The following is a 22,343-nucleotide window of genomic DNA, read 5'->3' as shown; positions in this document are numbered from 1 at the left end:
CCGGAGCTGCACAAAAATCCAGGATGTTAAAATGTGTTCGTTTCAGGCATTCAGCCATTCATTCAACATATTTACTGAATGGCTTCCAGCAGCAGGCACTGTACTCTAGAGCCATTAAAGAGGGGGAAAGGGGAGTGTTCTTTTTTTTGTTTTAATCTTCTGAACCTTTTAAAATTTCTCTTCCAAGCCATTACTCCCAAGCACAGCTGTCTGTCCATGTGGGTAAGCCAAAGGCCACTGTTTCTTTGCTTGCATCCTTTTTCTTTCTCTCTCCCTCCCCTTTCCTTCCTTCTTTTTCTTTTTCCTTCTCTCTTTCATTCCTTCCTTCTTTCCTACGAGGAAAACCTCAAGTTAACCCTCATTAAAGCACGGTAAGGAAGACTTTATTTAGGGCCATGGCGATATGTGTAAGGACCACAGTAAGGGGATTTTGCAGTGGGAGAGAGAGATTGGGCTCAACTCTGAACACAGCATGGGCAAGTGGAAATATATAACCAAGGAGTAGCGTGCGGGTCAGTGGATGGACAATTACTAAGATGAAACATTAATTAAGGGTCAGGGGGATTCTGGCTAAAGTGACCTAACATGATTCTTCTGAAGAGAGGCCAGGGAGGTGATGAGAAATGATCAGATGTCGAGGGTGGTCCGATATCAAGGGTGGGGGGTTCTTGCTAAACTTACTTCACAAGGTTCTTTGCTAAATCTGGATTTTCCAAAGAAGTGCATAGATGGGCCTAGGAGAAGGTTCAGGAGCCAAACCAAAGTTTGGTCAAAGCAAAGAATCTTTATCATAGTGCATACCCTGAAGGGCTGTTATGAGAACTAAATCGAATTAAGTATTTGTTAAGTGTTACCCAGCTCTAGTGAGCACTCTAGAAATGTTTGTTAAATCAACCACCTATTTTAAAAGAAAACCGATAAAATGCTTAATGCTGAGTATGTCCAGAGCAGCACAGGGAACCCACAGTCTCAAGATGCCCAGTGGACCTCAGACAACAGACTTTTATATAGAGGGTACTGCCGCAACTCACAGGCTTATTCCTTCTACAAGCACGGATGGGGCCTCTGCTAGGTGCCAAGCCCTGTGTTCCACTCCAGAGATCAGAAGTGAAAGCCACATCCTTGCCCTGGGGATGACAGCTTAGTCCCTATTCTGGTGGGACTAGGGGAAAAGCTCCTGCTACATATTTATGTGGTGCAGCTGTCCAGGGCATAGAGGGAGCTCAGCTGAGGCAGTCCCAGCTGCTGGTGGCTGGGTCAGTTCTGAGAAAGAAAGAAGCTAACAGAAATCAGGTACTACATGTGTGCTGGGAATCCTGCCAGCTGCTTCACACACATTAACTTGCAGCAGCCCTGTGAGGTAGACCTTGATATCCTCATTTTACAGATGAGGAAATGGAGGTGCAGAGAAGGTGAGTTACTTGCCCACGGCAGGGAAGATAAATGACCTTCAGACCAGAGCTTCCTAAACTGTAACATGCACATGAAACTTTTCAAAATGCATATTTCGACTCAATCCATTTAGGGTGGGGCCCAAGATCCTGCTTTTCTAAACAACTCTCCAGGTGATGCTGAAATATATAACAACGTATATTTCTATCTTGGGAGTTAATATGATGGAGGAGACAACTTGAGACTGGTGACTTCCAAAAGTCTGTGTTCTGGTGCGTAATTAGGGACCAACAATAGTCCCTACCTCTTAGAATTATTAGGAGACAGACAAGATCATGCATATGAGGTTCTCAGCGTCATGGCTGTCACTTCAAATGGGATTCGTCGGCATTAATAATAACAATATGAAAGACTAGCATGTCATTTGAAACCCACTCAATTCCTCTCTTCAGTTAAAAAGCTTCCCGGCTACTACCTCCAACTTAGTATATATTCAGTACTATTTTCTGCGTTTCCTAACAAACCGTTTGTATTTACCCTTGAATTCTAAAAGGAATGTATCTCATTGATGTCTAGGGAGGAAACACGTGAATGGGAAATAAATGGTTAAAGCAGTTGGAAACTGCCATTCCCACCCCTCTCTTGCTAAATAAGCATCAGCTTCTTGCTAAATAAGCATCAGCTTCCCCTCCCTAGCTGTTGGTGGCAGAAGAAAATGTCCCCACTGCTTTTGCCTCATAGCCAGAGCAGAGAGAGATGCGGGTTTGTGACGGTCTTCATTTCCTTTTCAGCCACGTCCACATACATGAAGACACAAAAATCTGCTCCTGGTTAAAACAAAGGGTTGTAACAAACATGCGCACACTGAGATCCCACGCGGGGCCGGCTTGCTTCCGGATTGGTTGAACTATCCTCCAATAGAAAAGAAGACCCGGCATCTCTTATTTACATAAATTTTTTTGGTTACGGCCGCGGGCATCAGATGCTAGAGATTTGGAGCCTTCATTTGAATATAAAGATGACAAATAACCCTGCCCCGGCTGCATTTCTGTTCGTCTCGGTGCTTTCACTGGCTCGCCTGAGCCTTCCCGCTGGCTCCGGCCCCTAAGAAGGAGTCCAAGAAGACCATCGCCAAGGCGCAGAAGGGCGGCAAGAAGCGCGAGCGTGGTCGCAATGAGAGCTACTCCGCCTACGTGTACAAGGTGCTGAAGCAGGTGCACCCCGATACCGGCATTTCGTCCAAGGCCATGGGCATCATGAACTCCTTCGTCAACGACATTTTCGAGCGCATCGCCAGCGAGGCTTCCCGCCTGGCGCACTACAACAAGCGCTCGACCATCACGTCTCGCGAGGTGCAGACGGCCGTGCGCCTGCTGCTGCCCGGGGAACTGGCCAAGCACGCCGTGTCCGAAGGCACGAAGGCCGTCACCAAGCACACCAGCTCCAAGGGAGGCGACCCCAACGCTCCGACCCCAAAGGCTCTTTTCAGAGCCACTTCCAAGCTCGGAAAGGAGAGTGTCACATGTTCTGTGACTTGCGATTCAATTGGGGTGATTGGGGAAGGTCGACTGTACAGTGGGGGTGCAAGTCGTGAGATAAAACTAGGCTCCTTGTGTATAATGGCACAGTAACTCCCCCCAAGGACTTGCAGGGTTAGGCCACAGGCAGAATTAGGAGACGATGCAACACAGGCGATTCCGCCCGTGCATCCTATCCATAAATATCGTGTCACTGTGACGTCTGCCATGTGCCTGAGGGGCGCGGGTCACCTCCAGGAAGATCTCTAGCCCATCTCCCTGCAGTGTCTCATGGGTGAGGCTGGAGGATCTTTTGGTGAAGCCCTGGGTGTTGTCGCGCTGCTGTGGCGGTGACTCTTGGGACCGGCCTTCACTGACCCTTTCCCTCTCAACTTTGCCACTTAGACACAATCAGCTTCTAGCCAAAATCAAACATTTCACCAGAGTTGTGCTAAGCACCTCTCTATGCCACGTGTTCCTGTTGGAAACAAAACGGCAGGTGCACGGACGCTGGTCTCCACCTTCACCACTCAGCTAAAATATCCCCAATTCCGAGACTCTGGCATTTCATCCCCCACGTGTATTTATGCGTGTGTGTACATATACGTACATGTATCAACGTAAGCCTAGCAAATGGTGAAAATCGGTTTTTGTAAAGCAAATGTAGTGTCTTTTTTTTAAATCCAGTAAATCATAGGCAAAATTTGATGTTCGCTGAATGATGGTAAATTAAGTAACAGCGGGGCATGCAGGCCTAGCTATCTTCCCTCTAAAAAATGTCCAGTACCTGAGGCTTCCCAAGCCAAAGAATCTCTTAGAGCAACCCACTCTCCAAGAGCCCAAATATTGCCTGGGATTTGGATTTGCGACTTGGTTCTCTCTGGCCCTTTAACCATACCACCTCCAGTGACAGCCACGCATTCACCCACAGCTAACCTCTTACACTGTTTCATACAGTAAATTCACTTTCTTGCTTATGAAGTTTCTTTTTAAAGGGACAGTTTATTCCCTCCAAAGTCTTTTTTTTTGTTTTTTGGCAGCTGACCCGTGTGGGATCCAAACCCTTGACCTTGATGTTTACAAAGCTGTGCTCTAACCGACTGAACTAACCAGTCGGCTCCTCCTTTTGAATTCTTTGGTTACTCCCTAATAATTAGCAAATTCAACTTGAAATGTCTAGCTGAGGTGGGGGAGGGGCAGTCTCTTCAGTGCCTTTTAGATTCTGTGCGGGCAAAATCCCTCCAGTTTCTTCCAGAACCTTAGTTTTAAGCATCTAGCTTAATTATTTCAGATCCAGACTAAAGGAGCATGTGTATTCTCACATATTTGGCACGGACTGCCTTTATTTAAACTTGTTTAACATTAACACTTGCCTTTTTCTGTTGTGACAGTGTAATTACAGACGTGGATTCTGTATACAATTTCTCTCCATTTTCTTGATTGTAAAATGTCAATAACAGGGGTCCTGTTTTACCTTCTTTGCTTCTCCCTTAATAGATCGTAGGCGATGGAACAGAGACAAATCCCACCCATTTTAGGCCTGGGGCTGCTGATACAGCAAGTAGAGGCAGCTGTTTTTACTTAAAGTTGTGCCAGAGGAGTCAGGACTGAAAACTGTTATCAATGTTTTGGATTATCCACACCTAAATTTATTTTTATAGAATTATACTTGCAAACTATGATATATTCACTTTGTGCCTTGACATCTTTGGTACTAAACAACGCTGTTGCCAACTGCTGACACAATTGGTCACTTTTCTAAACCTATGTTTTAAATGCATGAAGGTAAAGAATTATGTGGCTCTGTGAGAGTAGTTTCATGTTGACTGCAAATGCTGGTTTAGGATATTGAATCCAAATCTATGTTGGTAGGAGGCTGAGGGCTTGATGTTCCAAGTTGGTCACTGCACACCTGTTTCATAGTGGAGAGGACTGGATTTGGTAGTTTTTGAGAGTGTTGACAAGTCCCAATTGCTTTTTTAAATTATTTTTTTTGGCGGCTGGCAGAAGGGGATCCAAACATTGACCTTCGTGTCCTAGCCTTGCCCTTCATGTTGTAACATGGTGCTCTAACCAACTGAGCTAACCGGCCAGGCTTACTTACTTTGGATGACGGATCTCTGTTTAATTTTGGATTATAACTAGGAAGGCAGAGAATTCAGAAGAATGGCCATGACAAAATTTCCATTCCTATAAATTTTCTAAATGTTTTTTTCAGAATATATTTTATATTAAGGAAAGAAAATGAAGGAATAGAAATAATTCTGTACACTGCTCGCACTGCAACCACACCGATTCTGTACAAGCCTATGGGTGTGTGAACCACGGAGGCAAGTGGAAAAAAAGATGGGAGGGATGGAAAGAGGGAGGAAGGAAGGTGCCACTATCCATCTATCTCATTAAAAAGGGTCAGTTTTACTAAAATTTTATTTTTTGTTTGATAATTAGGTTTCGATCATTATAAAGTGTGTACTGTCCAGTTGCTTTTTTAAAACATTGAGAGACTGTTACTTAGATGTTTAAATTTCATATTTATTTTTTGTAGAGAAGGGTGATAGATAAAACACTGTTAAACATACAAAATATATATTACATAAGATGAAATTCTGGGGCAGCAAAGGAATGAAAATATGAGATCAAGGAGATGAAAAGAATCATGTAAATATCTATTAAAGAATGATAATAAATTTTATCATTTGATTACACCAGCAAATTGACTTTCCAATAAGTACCTTTAAAAGACTGATGATGTGACAATTGTCTTTTAAAACCTCCTACTTGGGATATGTATCTTTGCAGTTATTTGAACTTATTGATAAAAATATTTTACATGTCAATCTTAAAACGTGTGAAGGTTTCAAAAACTCTCACAGTGGACCCACGCAGGGAGAAGAAAGAAAGAAAAAAAAAAAGGCTCGGGAGGACTGATATAGTCACTGTGGTGGTGACGTTTCCTCCCCGAGCCCCGCCCGCCCCGGCCTGGGCCTGCAACCGGCTCCCTTTGCACAGATGATTGGAGGGGAGGGGGAAAAACTATCTCTTATTGAAATTGATTGAATTTTTTAATTGTTGCCGTAGGCGACACAAACTCTCCATACTCGTAATTCTCATAACGGTTCAAAGAAGTAATCCATTAGGAATCCCCTTTTTGTAAATAAGAGCCAAGCCGATCAAAAGGTAAATGATGTCCTTTCCATAACTCTTCGCTGCCCTGAACCAGAATGGCACTCTCCAAATAAATGCCATAAATTTGGGTAAGAAAAGGGTTATTGTGTCACTAACGATTCACAGAAAAAGAAAAAAAAAAGAGACTGAAAAGATAAGTAACATTTGTTCAGGAAAGGGAAATTCTTTTCCTCTTAAATTGACACTCCCCCACCCACCCCCGCAGAAAGAATAAAGCTACCTGCAGCTGGGTCGCTTTCGACTTCGTCCCCCGTGCAGAGTGCTGCGTTGTCACCGCGCTTGCCCTTCCGGTTGCAAATGTTTCGCCTTTGCGGGATCCTGCCAAGCAAACAGCCCCCCAGTACCGTCATCGCTTAAAGATGTCTTTTTGGTTCAGGTAGGCATGGAAAGGCCATAAGGAAATACTGAGCCAGACGCCACCGCCAGGGCAGCGCGACAACACCCGGGACCCCCACTAAACTCGTGGTTTAGTGCACGGGGCCTCACTCACGACAGGGAGTGGGACATGGGAGGGTAGGGTGCTACTGAGGGAGGTGACCGCGCCCCTCACCTGCAAGACGCACGCCGCACACAACCGTACCCGGCCCTGGACTGCGTCTACGTGAGCGGGACCCTGGAATGCGCCCTTTAGCTACAGAAGGGCTTCTGGAGCCAAAATCTCCCCGTGTATCTCTTCGTACATTAACGACCCTGGGCGGAGGCGAGAGTTAACACAGTGGCCCTTGCTCGGCTCCCGCCGCTACCACTTCCACCGCAGGTTTCTGCTAAGGAATAGTTGTTTTTTTCCGTTCTGCTCACACACGCGCACACACCCACTCACCCGCGCGCCACGCAGGCCGGACTGCACCCAGCAACTAGAAAATCGCTAGGGTGCATGCAGACACACGCGGTTACGCAACCCCGAGCCGTGTTGGAAACCCTTTCTCGATCGTGTGGGTGGCTCTGAAAAGAGCCTTTGGGGTCGGAGCGTTGGGGTCGCCTCACTTGCAGCTGGTGTACTTGGTGACGGCCTTCGTGCCTTCGGACACGGCGTGCTTGGCCAGCTCCCCGGGCAGCAACAGGCGCACGGCCGTCTGCACCTCGCGAGACGTGATGGTCGAGCGCTTGTTGAAGTGCGCCAGGCGGGAGGCCTCGCTGGCGATGCGCTCGAAAATGTCGTTGACGAAAGAGTTCATGATGCCCATGGCCTTGGACGAAATGCCGATATCGGGGTGCACCTGCTTCAATACCTTGCACACGTAAATAGAGTAGCTCTCTTTGCGGCTGCGTTTACGTTTCTTCCCGTCCTTTTTCTGAACCTTCCTGACGGTCTTTTTAGAGCCCTTCTTGGGAGCAGGAGCTGATTTGGACGGATGAGGCATGACGGCAGACGTCTCCGAACAAAACCAGATTGCACGCCGAGCAACCCTATTTGTACGTCTTGTATTCAAATGATGGATCAGGAATTGCTCACTTCTGATTGGATTAAATGTTGCGTGCGTCATCTCTAGGAAAGGCATATGCAAATTAGGAGACACGGGCTTCCTTTTCTGATTGGCTAGCGCTGCTGTCCAATCGGGAGCTGCCATCTAGCCTACCTCCGGACCATATATAAGGGCTCGCTGGGCCCCGCTGCTGTGTGAGTTGCTGCTCCGGTGCTTGGTGTTTTGTTTCTCTGTGTTTGAGTCCAAGATGTCTGGCTGGGGGAAGCAGGGCGGCAAGGCGCGCGCCAAAGCGAAGTCGCGTTTTTCTCGGGCGGGATTGCAGTTCCCTGTGGGCCGCGTGCACCGGCTGCTCCGAAAGGGCAACTATTCGGAGCGCGTGGGTGCCGGCGCGCCAGTCTATCTCGCTTCCGTGCTCGAGTATCTGACGGCCAGGATCGTGGAGCTGGCGGGCAACGCTGCGCACGACAAGAAGACCGCGAATCATCCCGCGCCACCTGCAGTTGGCCTTCCGCAATGACGAGGAGCTCAACAAGCTGCTAGGCCGCGTGACTATCGCACAGGGCGGTGTCCTGCCCAACATCCAGGCCGTGCTGCTCCCCAAGAAGACGGAGAGCCACCACAAGGCCAAAGGCAAGTGAGGCCGGGGGCCCGCACAGGACACCAGAGGCTCTTTTCAGAGCCACCCACTGTTTCTACAAAAGAGCCGCACTGAAGGCGCTGCCATTTATTGCTTAAGAGCCAGTCCCCAAGCGCATATTGATGTGCACAGCAGCGGTAGGAGAGAGTGCGCACGGGCACCGGGCGTCTAGGCAGAGCGGGACACGCACGCTCGCGAGGTGGGCAGCGGGTTCTGTCTGCGGCAGGCTGTACTCGCCCGATCGGCGGCCGCCCCTTTTGACTCCTACCCCATAGCGTCTGGTGGGGGCTTAATCTTGCCGTTCTTGAAGGCATCTTCATGATTGCTAGTGGCAAGTCACCTTGGATTACAGGAAGCTCTCCATCTGGACATCACCGAATATGTCTTACTCCAGAGACAATTGGATCAACTCATATGCTGTCAAAAATATTTCTCATCTTTTAAGAATTTGTCGTTTGGCTTTCTGATAGGTAAAACTTGGTATTTCTATTAAAAATGTGAGTGCGTGAGTGAGTTTGTCGAATTTTAACATGTCCACAGGAGTTAAGATTTAATTGATTTGGGAATTCTAAAGGTGTCGGAAAGGGTTTGTTGGCTGCAGATGTGTTCAATACTTGAACCAAATTATTAGGTTTTAAAAGGAAGTGTAAACGTTTCAAGGAGACTCAATTGTGAATGGGATAATTTTGTAATTTTATTTTACTTTTTTTTTGGCAGCTGGCCCGTAGGGGACCTGAAACTGTGACCCTGGTGTTACCAGCACCATGCTTTTTCAAGTGAGCTAACCGGCCAGCTCTGGATATTTAAAGGAAGTTAATATGTTTAATTTGGGTTGGTCACTCATCAAAGATCCCATTAAATTAATTGCTAAAATCAGAACAAAATAATATGTATGGTGAGTTTGATAAGGAAAACTAGGTTCGCAAGTTCAGGAACTTTAAAATGATTATTTTTAGAGTCAGGTTAAGAAATATACGAATATATGTGGATTTTTGAGAAGACGACTGTTCCTGAACTCCACATTCCGTTATGAAGGAGGGGTTAGAGTTCCAGAGACACTCCAGGCAAAGTCAACCTAGAAATGGCCATGTTCATAGCACCTACCTCATGGGGGAGAAGGGATTAAATGAGTTAATCCATGATTATCCCTTTTTTAAAATGCCTGCCATAAAGTCAGAGGTCAGTGTTACCCTTTTCCTGTTATTATAATCTCTACTGTTTTCATTAGTTTTCTTTATTACGACAGAACAGTAAGACGATTTTAGAATATTATATAATATGTATTTATCTCACTAAAATTGGGTCTACCCAAACCAGGCCTCCCCAGACACCATCTGGAACTAGTCACAAATCTGCTTGTCTTTAGAAAATATCCAAGTGCACCTATTTGCCTCTAAAATTGATAAGCAACTGCTCCTCTAACAGTGAGGATCAAAACAAAAGGATATTCATGGAAAGTGTATGTAGGTAGTGCAACAAACAAACAGGCACCGTTTCAGTAAAACAAAACCACAAGGACTGGCCAAGAGAGTGTTAACAGCTTTCCAGATCCATCCATTGTGTTTCTCGGGAGAGCCTTCAATTCTAGCTGAAATTTGTCCTTATGTGTTTATAGCTATGTAAGACTTTGTATCTCTTTCAAGCCCTTCAAGTGGTTATTAGGAAGAAAGTTTTTTCAGGGGCTGAGGGCTTAGGTGTTTGAGATACCCTGTGGATTTCCGGATTTTAAAGAAATTATTCAAATGGGGTGTAAAGAGGGAGGCAGTATGGTGAGAGGTCCACTCAGAGTAGCACTTTGTCACCCCTAAGACTGAGCTGTCCAATACTCAGGAACAAGCTACGGGTTATTTGCTTTTCAATTAATTAAAATTTAATGCAAAGTTGTAGTTTCTAAGTTATCCTAGCCACACAAGGCCAGTGGATACCATATTAGACAGCATAGAGAGAGAACGTTTCCATGCATCGCAGAAAGTTCAACTGGACAGCTCTGGTTTTGAAGTCTGATCATCTATCAGGTTATCAGGCTCAGAAACGTAAAATACCATGAGTTGCCTCTGTCTGTAAGAGCTTATCAGACTGATGCAAGAAGAAGAAAGCACTGTATGGCCCCACAATTCTACTCCTAGGTATGTACCCAAGAGAAATGAAAATATAAATTCACGTAAAAACTTGTCCACAAATGCTTGTAGCAGCCTTATTCGTAATATCCCAAAGGTGGAAACAACTCAAATGCTCATCAACTGATGGATGGACAAATTGTGGTCTGTCCATACGATAGAACATTATTTAATTGTTAAAAAGAAATGAAGCACTGGCTCATGCTATGACATGATGAACTTTGAAAATATTACGTTTATAATCTTGTGTCTGGAAATAAGTCAGACACAAAAGGCTACATATTGTATGGTTTCCTTTATATAAAATGTTCAGAATAGGCAAATCCAGAGACAGAAAGAAGATTAGTGGTTTCCAGGGGCTGGAGCAGGGACAAAAAATGGGTAGTGACTGCTTCTAAATGGGTACAGGGTTTCCTTGTAGGGTGATGAGAATGTTTTGAAACTAGAGGTGGTGATTGCACAACATTGTAGATGTACGAACTGCCCCTGAACTGTTCACTTTTAAATGGTTCTTTTTAAAGTTCAAGGGAAGGGCTGGCTAATTAGAGCAGGTGTTATAACATCAAGGTCAAGGGTTTGGATCCCCTTACTGGCCAGCCGACTAAAAATGAAATAAAGTGGTTTATTTTATGTCACATAATTTTACCTCAATTAAAAAAAAGAATCTGAACTTAGTAAATGAACGTGTTCCAAGTAATAAGAATCAGGAGAAGAAAAGGCAGAGATCAAGGAAGCCTATGTTCTGAGAGGGGTCAGAGACAGGGTAGACCAGATCCCTGGGGGAAAGAGGAGCAATCTAGTAATTTCCAGGACACCACTGTCCTACCTTGGACATAATAAGTCGGAGCTGGCGCTGTCCTTGGTATGGAAGCAGCGATCACTAGGAGACCACATGGGAAGAGGGACGTCGAGCCACTCTAGGTGGCTGCAGTGTCTCGCTCCGGACATGGCTGTGGGCAGCTGACCTCTGCAAGGCTCTACCCACCATCTGTGTCATGAGGGAGCACAGTGGCTTTTCCCTGGCCAGCTGTGTCACTGGCACATGGGTGCCTTCACCAGGAGTATCTCGGTCACTCTCCACAGGTCCTTGAGGTTGAGCATTTTATCAAGGAAGATGATAAAAGGGGGATCAGGTCTCAGAGGACGAACGCAGCTTGAGCTGGCCTGGGAAACATCCCCCAAAATAGTCTTTGTGATTTTGCTGAATTCTCAGTTTGGGTTTGCTGTGTCCACATCCCTCTCCTCCCCCATCCTGGGCCTGGGTCTGTCTCCAGGGCCCCTGCCTTGTACCTTTAGTTTCTCTCTCTAGGTCAGTTCTCACAGGTTACAATGCACCAACATGGTTAAGAATCACTCTGTTTTTTCAAAAATTGACCACCCTGCTCCCCGCAATTTGTTCCCCTTAGACTCTGGGTTAAAGTGTCAGGTTAGCAGAGGAATGATATGGCTCCTTCAGGAGAACACATCTGGGTGCCCTGTGCCGACTCCTGTTGGATTCGCATGTGCTGAGCTTGTTGTCCCCACGTGTGCTTCTAACTCCTGTCCCACAGCGTCCCAGCACTGGTCCTCAGAGTCAGCATGCCCCGAGGAGCTTCTGGTTTCCTGCACGTCGCTCACCAAGCCTCAGGCCTCAGTGGCCAAGTGGGATGCTGGCTGGCTCAGCAAATGCCCGAAAGCCGCATCCATTCAGGCCTCCACCACATCCTTTCCCTCCAGGTCAGCTCCATCCCACCACCTGGCTCCTGCTGCTTCTGTGCAAGTGGCTGGGGACACCAGGTCTGCAGTGCTGCACAGCCTCATGACATTGCAGCTGGCAGCCAACCCTCCTGGACTGCCTCCAGGCCATCCCCAGCGCCTGGTGGACTCTCGCCTCAGCTCACCCTTGGGCCTCTACTTGTCACCTGCTGGCTAGTCCCTTCCAGTTCTCTCCTGGGAAATAACACATCAGCCCAAATGTCATGCCGTGTGCCCATGGGGCAGCAGCTGGTTGCTAGACAGCAGGCGGTTGGTGAACAAGCTAAAGCAGGCTCATGGAGTTTGCCGCCCACTGGTGGCCAGCTAGGGGCTCAGTGGTGAGCCCATGGACCCTTGAGGCCCCACCTGGAAGTGAGACACTGTCCCCACCGCTGAGCTCAGTGCATGGAGGGACAGCCTCCACTTCCTGATGAGAGGAGCCGCAAGGCCATGCTTGCTGGGTGGGAGGAATCCCTACCATGGCTGTCACCCAGCACAGGATCTGGTGGCTCCCCCCTGAGCTTTCCTCTTCTCTCTTGATCCCAACCACACCATGGCTTCAGTGAGTCCCAAACACTGTCGACAGCAGGCGTCTTCCCAGCTCCCCATGCTCACATGCACCTGCTTGATATTTCTACCAGCTAGGGTGGCCTGACTTCACTCTGCATCAGAATCACGTGAGGGTTTTCATTCTTCACCCGCACCCCCACATCCATACCTCCCCCAGTCTTCTCCAGCCAGCAAATGGTTCTGCCGTCCTCCAGTTACTCAATTAAGCAACACAGACCAATAAAAGCTGCCTGTCTTACTCCATTTGGGCTGTTACCACAAACTATCATAGACTGGGTGATTTATAAACAGAATTTATTGTGCACAATTCTGGAGGCAGAAAGTTCAAGATCAAGGCATAGCAGATTTGGTGTGAGGGAGCTCTCTGGAGTCCCTTTGATAAGGGCACCAATTCCACTCATGAGGCTCCACCCTCATGACTTAACTCCCAAAGGCCCCACCTCTTAATACCATTTCAGCATATGAACTAAAGCAGGAACATAAACATTCAGATCACAGCCATGCCATCTATTCACTTTTTTCCTTCCTTACCAACATGGAGACCATCCCAAATGTTAACTTTGAAACATCGGGGATGCGTGTACTTCTCTCCATCTCAGCTGCTACCACCCTAGTCTTGGATACCACCCATAGTGGGCTGAAGGACGGCCTCAAAAAAATATGTCCATGTTTTAATCCCTGGAACTTGTGAATGTGACGTTATTTGGAAAAAGGGTCTTTGTAAATGTAATTCAGTTAAGGTGCTTGAGATGAGGAAACTGTCCTGGATTACCAAGGTGGGCCCTAAATCCAATGACAAGTGTCTTTATAATAGACACAAGCAGAGGAGAGATGGCCCGTGATCACAGACACTGAGATTGGAGTGATGCAGCCACAAGCCCAGGAATGTCTGGGGCCACTAGGACCCAGAAGAGGCAAGGAAAGATCCTCCCCTAGAACCTTCAGAGAGAGCACAGCCCCCATTGATTTTAGACTTCTGACCTCCAGAACTGTGAGAGAATAAATTACTTTTGTTTTAGGCCACCCAGTTTGTGGTAATTTGTTCCAGCAGCCACAGGAAACTAATACACTCCCATTTTCTTACCTTGACTACTTCAGTAGACTCCCTGCTAATCTTCTAAAATTTAATCGTTCCCCTACTTTCCACTACCCACACTTACAACATAAATGATATTCGTAAATACTTAATTCCCCTGCTTGATGATAAAATCTACCTAAAACCAATCAATGGAATTCACTCTATCAATAGGCTAAAGAGAAAAATCATATAATTAACTTATGCATTTGACAAAAAGCATCTGATAAAATTCAACAGCCCTTCATGATTAAAAAAATTTTTTTAAATTAAAAATAATAACAGGCTGGCTAGTTAGCTCAGTTGGTTAGAATGTGGTAAAAATAACATCAGGGTCTCGGGTTCAATCCCCATACCAGCCAGCAAAAAACAAAAATAAAAATCCAAATAACAAAAAAACCTCTCAGAAAGTTAGAATAGAGAACTCCCTCAACTTGATAAAGAGCATCTACAAGAAATCTACAACTAACAACATAATTAATGGTGAAAGACTGCTTTTCCTCTATTGGGACTGAGGAAAGAATGCCTGTCTCACCACTCACTCAACATAGTTTTAAAAGCTCCAGCCAGTGAGCAATAAGGAACAGAAAAGAAAAAGAAAAAAAAAGCATACAGATTGGAATGGAAAAAATAAAACCTTCTATTTTCAGATGACATGATTGTGTACATTGAAAATCCCAAAGAATCTACAAAACAACTCCTAGAACTAATAAGTGAAGTCAGCAAGGTTGTAGAATACAAGATCAACCCAAAGTCATTTGCATTCCTGCACGTAATCAATGAACATGAGAAAACTCAAATGAAAAACACAATACTACTTAAAATCATTCCAAAGAAAGTGAAACACTTAGCATAGATCTAACAAAACATGTACAGGACATGTATGCTGAAAATTACAAAACATGGATGAAAGAAGCCAAAGAAGATCTAATTAAATGGAGAAATATACTAGGTTTACGGATTAGACAACAGCACATAGCAGATACCAATTCTACACGAACTGATCTATAGATTTAACATAATTCCTATTGAGGTAGGAGGTGCTCAGATTCCTTGGGTTTGGGTTACAAGACACACCTCTGGGTTTCAATCCACTTCCCAAGGTCTCAGGCTCCTCTTCTAGGCCCTCCCCTGGAGGAGAGTTACTGTTGCTTGTTGGACCCATTTCCATCACCAACAAGGGGAGATTGAGACCACAAGGGGTGGACTTATGCAAATCAAGTAGCTGAGCAGGCTGGGTAAGAGGAATTTATACAGGCTTATACAACCCCAGTGACCGAGCATGCTCAGTGTAAGGAAGTTTATCCTTTGAATGACCTTCCACTAGAGGTGCTAAAGAGCACAGACTATTCTTGAATATGTTCAGTGCATGTGATAGAATTTGACCAATGAACATGCTCTGAAAGAAGACCACTCTGCCTGTGCTGGACTAGGTTACATAACTGGGAAACACCCCCTTAGTTGAATATTCATTAGATAGCTTGAATATGAATTAGATAGTGAAACCATAAAAGTGGGATTCCAGCAGGAGGCAAGGCTGCTGCTCACTCTCTCTGGGGCCAGCCCACATTCTGCCTGTCGAGTGTGTATTTCTTTCTTTTTATATCACTCATGCCTTTAGCAGGCTGTTGTTCATTCTAGAGCCAGCCTGCGCTTTGTGCATGTGTATTTCTTACTTTTGTATTAAACTTAGTGTGGGCCCTGCTCAGTCTCGGGAGGTAGGCCACACTTTCTCTGTGAAATCTGCATGTCTTATGTATTATATTAAACCTGTTCTCACTTTCTACCATGTCTATACTCTTGAATTCTTTCCTTTGGCAGAGTCAAGAACCTGGTAAGAGGATGGGGTAGATTAAGGCCAGCTATTGGGCCTCCCCAGACCCTTTCTCCAGCATCACTATCACAAACCCAGCAAGGTCTTTTTGTAGGTATAAACAAACTTCTTCTGAAATTTCTATGGAAAGACGCAGGCCCTACAATAGCTAAAACAATCGTTATTAAGAAGAATAAGGTGGGAAGAATCACTCTACCTGATGTTATGGCTACAAAAATCAAGACAGTATGGTATCAATAGAGGGACAGACACATAGATCAATGGAGCAGAATGAATAACCCAGAAAGAGTTCCACTCAATGTACACAACTGATCCTTTTTTATAAAGATACAAAATAATTCAGTGGAGGATGCACAGCCTTTTCAATAAATGGTGCTGGAGTATGTGGACATTCACAAAGGGGAAAAAATGAACCTCAACCTAAACCTCACGCCTGATCAAAAATTAACTCACAATGGACCTCAGACTTAAATGGAAAATGTAAAACTACAAAACCTGTAGGAAAAAATACAGAAAAAATCAGAGTCTAGAGCTAGGCAAAGAGTTCTTAGACTTGACACCAAAAGCATGATCCATGAAAGGAAACACTGATAATTTGGACCTCATCAACATTAAAAACTTTCATTCTGAAAAGCCTAGGTGAAGAGAATGAAAAGACTTGCTGCAGACTGGAAGGAGATATTTGCAAACCAAATATCTGATGAAAGTCAAGAAACTAGAACATGTAAGGAAACTCAGCACCCCACAGTAAAAAAAAACCCTTGGTTTTAGAACAGGCTGAGCCCTCTCACTTCCTCACGCCATGAAGGCCCCACATCAGTAGGATGGATGAGTCTCCTAAGATGAGGTAAGCACAGAAAAGTAGTGGCTGGCCTGTTGGCTCAAGCACAGTGTTACAGCTCCAGGGTCCAAAGGGTCAAGGGTTCAAATCCCCATACCAGCCAGCCACCAAAAACGAGTTGTGAGTAGGTCCTGGGCCCTAAAGGGAAGAGAGCCTGGGAGTATTCAGCCAGGCAGTGAATAAACAGAAGGCATCTGGGCACTAATTCTGATGATTGTTAGAGTACACAGGAGGCACTTAACATGCAGGGTTACTAAATATGTGAGAGAGAGGCACTTAATATTTACGATCACAAAATATGCCAAAGCACTAATTATTCACGATAACTAAATAAACAAGATGAGCTAGGCATACATGAGTACTAAATAAACCAGAGGAACTAAATATTCAGGGTCACAAAGTATACGAGAGGCACTAAATATTTATGATCACTAAGTATACGAGAGGCACTAAATATCAGCATAACACTAAGTATACCAGAGGCACTGAATATTCCCGGTATACTCAACAGGCATGACACATCTGAGGCACTCAATACCCATATTTATCAACATCCACTAAATTCCACTACCTGCTGGGGACACCCATGCAGGCCCACCTGTCCTCGTGTGGCCGCACCTGCCTCCAGGCTGCGTCTGCTCACACCTGAGCCCTGGCCCTCCTAACCACACTATCCGTGGAAAAGGCTGATGGCAGAGCATCAGCACCTATGACCACCGGCGCCCAAGGTCAGGTGGGCGGCTTTTCCTCCCCACCGATGCCTTCCCTAAATGAGTCAACTTACCTCATCCCTTTCCCCTTGCTTTTCGACGTGTGTTTCTGATTGATTTAATAAACTGCATGATTTGAACTTTTTAACATGGTCTATGAGCCTTTCTGCTGCAGGACCTGTAGCCTCAAAGTGAGTTCCCATGGGTCCCCAGCACCAGCAGGGGGGGGATACCCCAAGGCAAGTGAGCCTGGGCATGTTACCTTCCGTCGAATTGTGGATATGTGGGTGACTCCTGTCTCCCCAACAGCGAGGTCACTTCTCCGAGGGCAGGAGCAACGTTGCCTGGCTTGAGTCCCGAGGACACCTGCGCTCTTGGAACTGCATGTCCGCGACAGCGCCCATCCAGAGTATCGACACCTCGCATCTGAGGAGGATGAATGCCGTGGGGCGCTTGTGGATGACAGACTCGCCCCCCACATATTTTTAAAACTGTCACGTTTCTGGCCTGAGGAGATTTACTTATACAGTTTCAAAGCCCTTGACGGCGAGCCACCTCAGGTCACTTCGCAGAAACCCTCCAGGGGCTGAGCATGGCTCTGCAAGGAAAAGCCCCAGTCTTTTCTTTTTATTGTTAAGACTGCTTTTTTGATGTATTTTTACTTTTTCCCACCTTTACTCAGGTATAATTGACAATTAAAATTTGTATATATTTAAGGTGTACAATGTGATGTTTTCATATAATTATGAAATGATACCCCAATCAAGTTAATACACCCATCAATGCACATAGCTACGTGAGTGGTGAGAACACTTAACACCTACCCGCTCAGCAAATTTTAAGTACACAATATATTATTGATGACTATAGTCACCATGCTGTACATCTGCAGAACTGGTCCGTCGTTAACTGAGAGTCTGTGCCCTTTGACCAACATCGCCCCACTCCCACCCCCCACCCGCAGCCCCTGGCAACCACCCGTCTACTCACTGAATTTGACTTTTTTAGATCTCGCATATAAATGAGATCATGTCCTCGCCAGCTGCAAAATAAATAAATAAATAAATAAATAAATAAATAAATAAATAAGATCATGCAGTATTTGTCTTTCTTTGTCTGGCTTATTTTACTTAGTATAATGTCCTTTAGATTCATTTATATTGCCCGAAATGGCAGGATTTCTTTTTTTTTAATGGCTGAATAATATTCATTTTTATGTTACAATGTATAATAATAATAATAATAATAATAATAATAATAAACCACATTTCCTTTATCTGTTCATCCATCGACAGACACTTAGGTTGATTCCATATATTGCTATTGTGAATAAGGCTGCAATGAACATGGAAGCACAGATATCTCTTCGAGATAGTGATTTTATCTCCTTTGGGTATATACCCAGAGACGGGATTGCTGGATCAACAAAGTTAAAAGCAACCTATGGGATGGGAGGAATATTTGCAAACTATACATCTGATAAGGAGTTAATATCCAAAAAATATAGGGAACTCTTATAACTCAATAGCAAAATAAATAAATTAATAAAAGAACCCAATTAAAAAATGGGCAGTTATAACACCAAGGTCAAGTGCTCGGATTCCCATACCAGCCAGCTGCCAAAAACAAACAAACAAACAAAAAAAAACGGAGGCCGGGGGGTGGGGTGGGCAGAGGACCTGAACAGACGTTTCTCCAAAGACAGCAGGTATATGACAAAACGTTCAACATCACCAATCATCAAGGAAATGCAAATCAGAACCATAGTGAAATATCTCCGCTCTCCTTAGGGTGACTGTGGTCAAAAGACAAGAGATAAGTGCTGGCGAGGGTGTGGAGAAGAGGCAACCCTTGCACACTGTTCGTGGGAAGGTGAATTAGTACAGCCATTGAGGAAAAGGGTGCACATTCCTCAGAGAGCGAAGCAAGCCCCAGTCTTTCTGCTGGGCTGTGAGTTCCTCCCTTCCCGTTTCCTCGGACCAGGTCTCCTCCCACCGCCAGCTCCTTCTGTCCTGTGCGGGCGCCCACCGCGAGGGCCTTGCGGCTCTTCCTGCCAGTTTCCGCTCTGATCTCCACCGTGGGGCGCCACCACGGGCTTATAGGGCCCTGTTTCTGCTTAGCGTGCAAACCTCTGCGACGCGGCGCCCCCAGCTCACGTGCACGGTCACCGCCCGCCCCACTGGAATGTAGGCTCCAGGAGGCGCGTTCTTGTCTGACGTGCGTGCGAAGAGCTCTGCCTGGCAGTTAAGATGCTCAACGGAGATTCGATGATTTTTTTTTTTTTTTTAAGCAAAGGACTCTTCTCCCTCTAGACAGTGGAGGGAGAGAAGGAATTAAGTTGAGCTCCAGTGGCAAAACAGCCAAAGAGAGGAGGGTGGCCCTGTCCCACCGCCGGGCGACCCCGCCGCACCGGATCCTTTCCCACCAGAGTCAGACGAGCACACTCCGGTTTGGGCTGAGAGAAAGTTTCCAAGAAAAGAAAATTAGGAACCCAAGTATGAGGGTGCGACCCCCCCACCCCATCCCCCACTGGCTCTGAGATGCAACAAATCCACTGCAAAGGGACTTTGAAGGCGCGGCCTCCTCACGGTCCCCAGAGGCTATCGGGGAGAAAGCGCACGCTGTTTGGCTGAAAGGTAAAAAGAGATTGAAGTTTCGTGTCACTCGGAGCCCGTGACGCCATTTCCGGCCCACTGCCTGGGGCCGCAGCCTCCGCACCGGCCTCGCGCATCCTGCCGAGCCGTCGTGGTCGGGCTCGGTCTTGGGGACCTGCGCGATGGGGCGCCCCAGCGCACGGGCGGCGGTGTGCCAGGGTGCCCGGCCGCAGGGGTGCGGGGATCCAAGGCTGCAGGAGCGCAGGAGCGCAGCGCACGGGCTTTGGCGCGCGCCACCCGGAGGGTCGGGAGACCGGTGGTGCTGCCGGCTCCGGATTCCAGCGCTAGGCAGTCCGGACTCATTGCGAGAAACGCCGAAGGACGTTTCCCTGCGGGTCGATTCAAAGGCTCGGCCACGTTGGTTGCGGGCTCCTGGTGCCGACCGCCGCTCCTGCTGCGGCTCCGCATCTCGGGCGCTCTCCTGGCTTCACACGCTTCACGTCACCGATTTCTCGCGGGATTGCGGATTCCCCAGATGTAAGGGCTGCGGTTCGCTCCTCCTGAAAGTCGACTTTGTTCTCTAATCGGGTGGTTCCAAAAGCCCGCGCTAGGGGGTGGCGCGTTACAGGCCGCCTTTGTTCCCGGGCGCACACGGATGGAAAGAGCCCAGGTCCGCCAGCCTCAGCGCGCACCCGGCCCAGCCTGGCTTTCCCCACGCGCCTTCCCACGGTCACTTGCCCTGGCGCTGTTGGGCTTTCAGGGTTTTGTTCACTCTCTCCTGCTTAGACAGACAGACACACGTCCATATCTAAACTTTATAAATAGGCATATGCTTTAAAAAACCCAAAACACCCCTATGCATCAACGCGTTCCTTTTTACCAAATCAATAAAAATTCAACACAATCTTATTTCCGTCCTTTTCTTGTCTTATGATCGGAATTCCGTATGTTAACTCTTCTTTTATAGACTAAGCATGTTCTGATTAACCGTTTTTATTCGTGGCGTTTGATCCTCAAATGATCACGCTGTGGCCCTTGGGAGATGTTTTTAAATGTCTCTTTTGTCCTTTTAGGACAGCCCCTAAAATTGTTGAAAGCCTCTTTGCTTTCTGATAGCAAAAAAACTATTTCAGATCTATCATGGGATTTCGGTTTTTGTTCGTGTTTTGACTCAAGACGTGGATTAAACTACGTTTCATGGAGTTTGTGTTGCTCTTAAGGAAAATTAGTATTATAGACTAAATTGAAGAGCTGAGTGTCCATAGAGGGTGAGGGTAGGGGGAGAAAGTGCAACTTCTGTTTTGCCTGTGATTTTTTATAAGTGAATGAACAGCTGTTCCTGATTCTCGTGTTTACTGTGCTCCCTTTTAATGGTCATGTACGTGTCTATCCTGTGGACATATATCGATCTTTGAAGTCATTGTGATAATTAGTACAGCCATTATGGGAAACTGCAGAGAGGTTTCTCAAAAACTAAAAATAGAACTACCACATGATCCAGCAATCCCACTATTGGGTATATGCCCAAAGGAAATGAAATCTGTATGTTGAAGAGATATCTGCACGCCCATGTTTATTGAAGCACTGTTCACAATAGCCAAGATATGGAACCAACCTAAGCGTCCACTGAACAGGTAAAGAAAATATGGTGTATTTGCAGAATGGAATACTACTCAGCCACAAAAAAGAATGAAATCTTGTCATTTGTGACAACACAGATGGGCCTGAAGGACACTATGTTAAGTGAAATAATTCAGTCACAGAAGGACAAAGATGGCACGATCTCCCTTATATACAGAATCTAAACAACTTGAACTCATAAAAGCAGAGAGTAGAATGGTGATTACCAGGGGTTGGGGGTGGGGGGAAGGAGATGCTGGTCAAAGGATACAGAGTTTCAGTTATGCAGGATGAATGAGTTCTAGACATCTACTGTACAACATAACCATAGTTAATAACAATGTGTGGTCATGTATTGAAAATTGCTAAGAGTGGATTTTAAATGTTCTCATCACGCAAATATGTGAAGTAATGAATATGTTAGTTAGCTCGATTTAGCCATTCCACAATCTTCACATATTTCAAAACATCATGTTGTGCATCATAGATATATAGAATTTTTATGTCAATTAAAAAATAAAAATAAAAGAAGGAAAAAAAGTCATTCTGATCATTGACAGTCCTTCCATGACAATTTTGATGCCTTTGACCCTTAAGTGAGAACATTTGTCTCAGTCTGTTTGGGTTGCCATAACAAAAATACCATAGACTGGGGGGCTCAAACCACAGACATTTACTTCTCACAGTTCTGGCAGCTGGAAGTCCGAGATCAGGGTGCCAGCAGTGTCAGGGTCTGGTGAGGTCCCTCTTCCAGTTGCAGACTGCTGACTTCTTCTGGCAACCTCATACGGCAGAGAGAGAGATAGGCAGTTTTCTGGGGACCCTTTTATAAGGGCACTAATCCTTTTATAAGGGCGCCACATCTATGATCTAATCAACTCCCAAAGGCCCCACTGCCTAATCCCATCACGCTGGGGGTTAGGATTCAACAAATAAATGGGGAGGGGGGCATACAGGCTCAGTCCATAGCAACATTGCAAACACAAAGAAAAAACATTTCTAAAAGCAGATGCTCAGTTCAACCTAGTGGTTCTGGTGAATCGTGCACACTTGCTGTAACAAACTGTTCGAGGGAAAGAACATGTTAGAGTT

At 45.9% G+C, this 22,343-nt stretch overlaps 1 protein-coding gene and 2 pseudogenes across 1 annotated transcript; 2 read left to right on the top strand and 1 right to left on the bottom strand.

The window, feature by feature from the left end:
• Positions 1-395: 395 nt before the first annotated feature.
• LOC134376038 (histone H2B type 3-B-like) lies at positions 396-6,452 on the top strand (annotated as a pseudogene).
• Positions 6,453-7,075: 623 nt separating this feature from the next.
• LOC134375386 (histone H2B type 1-B-like) lies at positions 7,076-7,456 on the bottom strand. The gene has a single exon (XM_063093780.1). The coding sequence runs from the start codon at positions 7,454-7,456 to the stop codon at positions 7,076-7,078; it is 381 nt and encodes a 126-aa protein (XP_062949850.1).
• Positions 7,457-7,766: 310 nt separating this feature from the next.
• On the top strand, positions 7,767-8,157 carry LOC134375385 (histone H2A type 3-like; annotated as a pseudogene).
• The last annotated feature ends 14,186 nt before the right edge of the window (positions 8,158-22,343 follow it).

This window comes from Cynocephalus volans, chromosome 4 (genome assembly GCF_027409185.1).
Source record: "Cynocephalus volans isolate mCynVol1 chromosome 4, mCynVol1.pri, whole genome shotgun sequence".
Classification (NCBI taxonomy): domain Eukaryota; kingdom Metazoa; phylum Chordata; class Mammalia; order Dermoptera; family Cynocephalidae; genus Cynocephalus; species Cynocephalus volans.
The sequence above is the reverse complement of the archived record's forward strand: the minus strand, read 5'-3'. Positions and strand labels throughout refer to the sequence as shown.

Bases quoted from the DNA above. Each gene is read 5' to 3' on its own strand.
- LOC134375386 (XM_063093780.1), bottom strand. From the start codon at position 7,456: ATGCCTCATCCGTCCAAATCAGCTCCTGCTCCCAAGAAGGGCTCTAAA.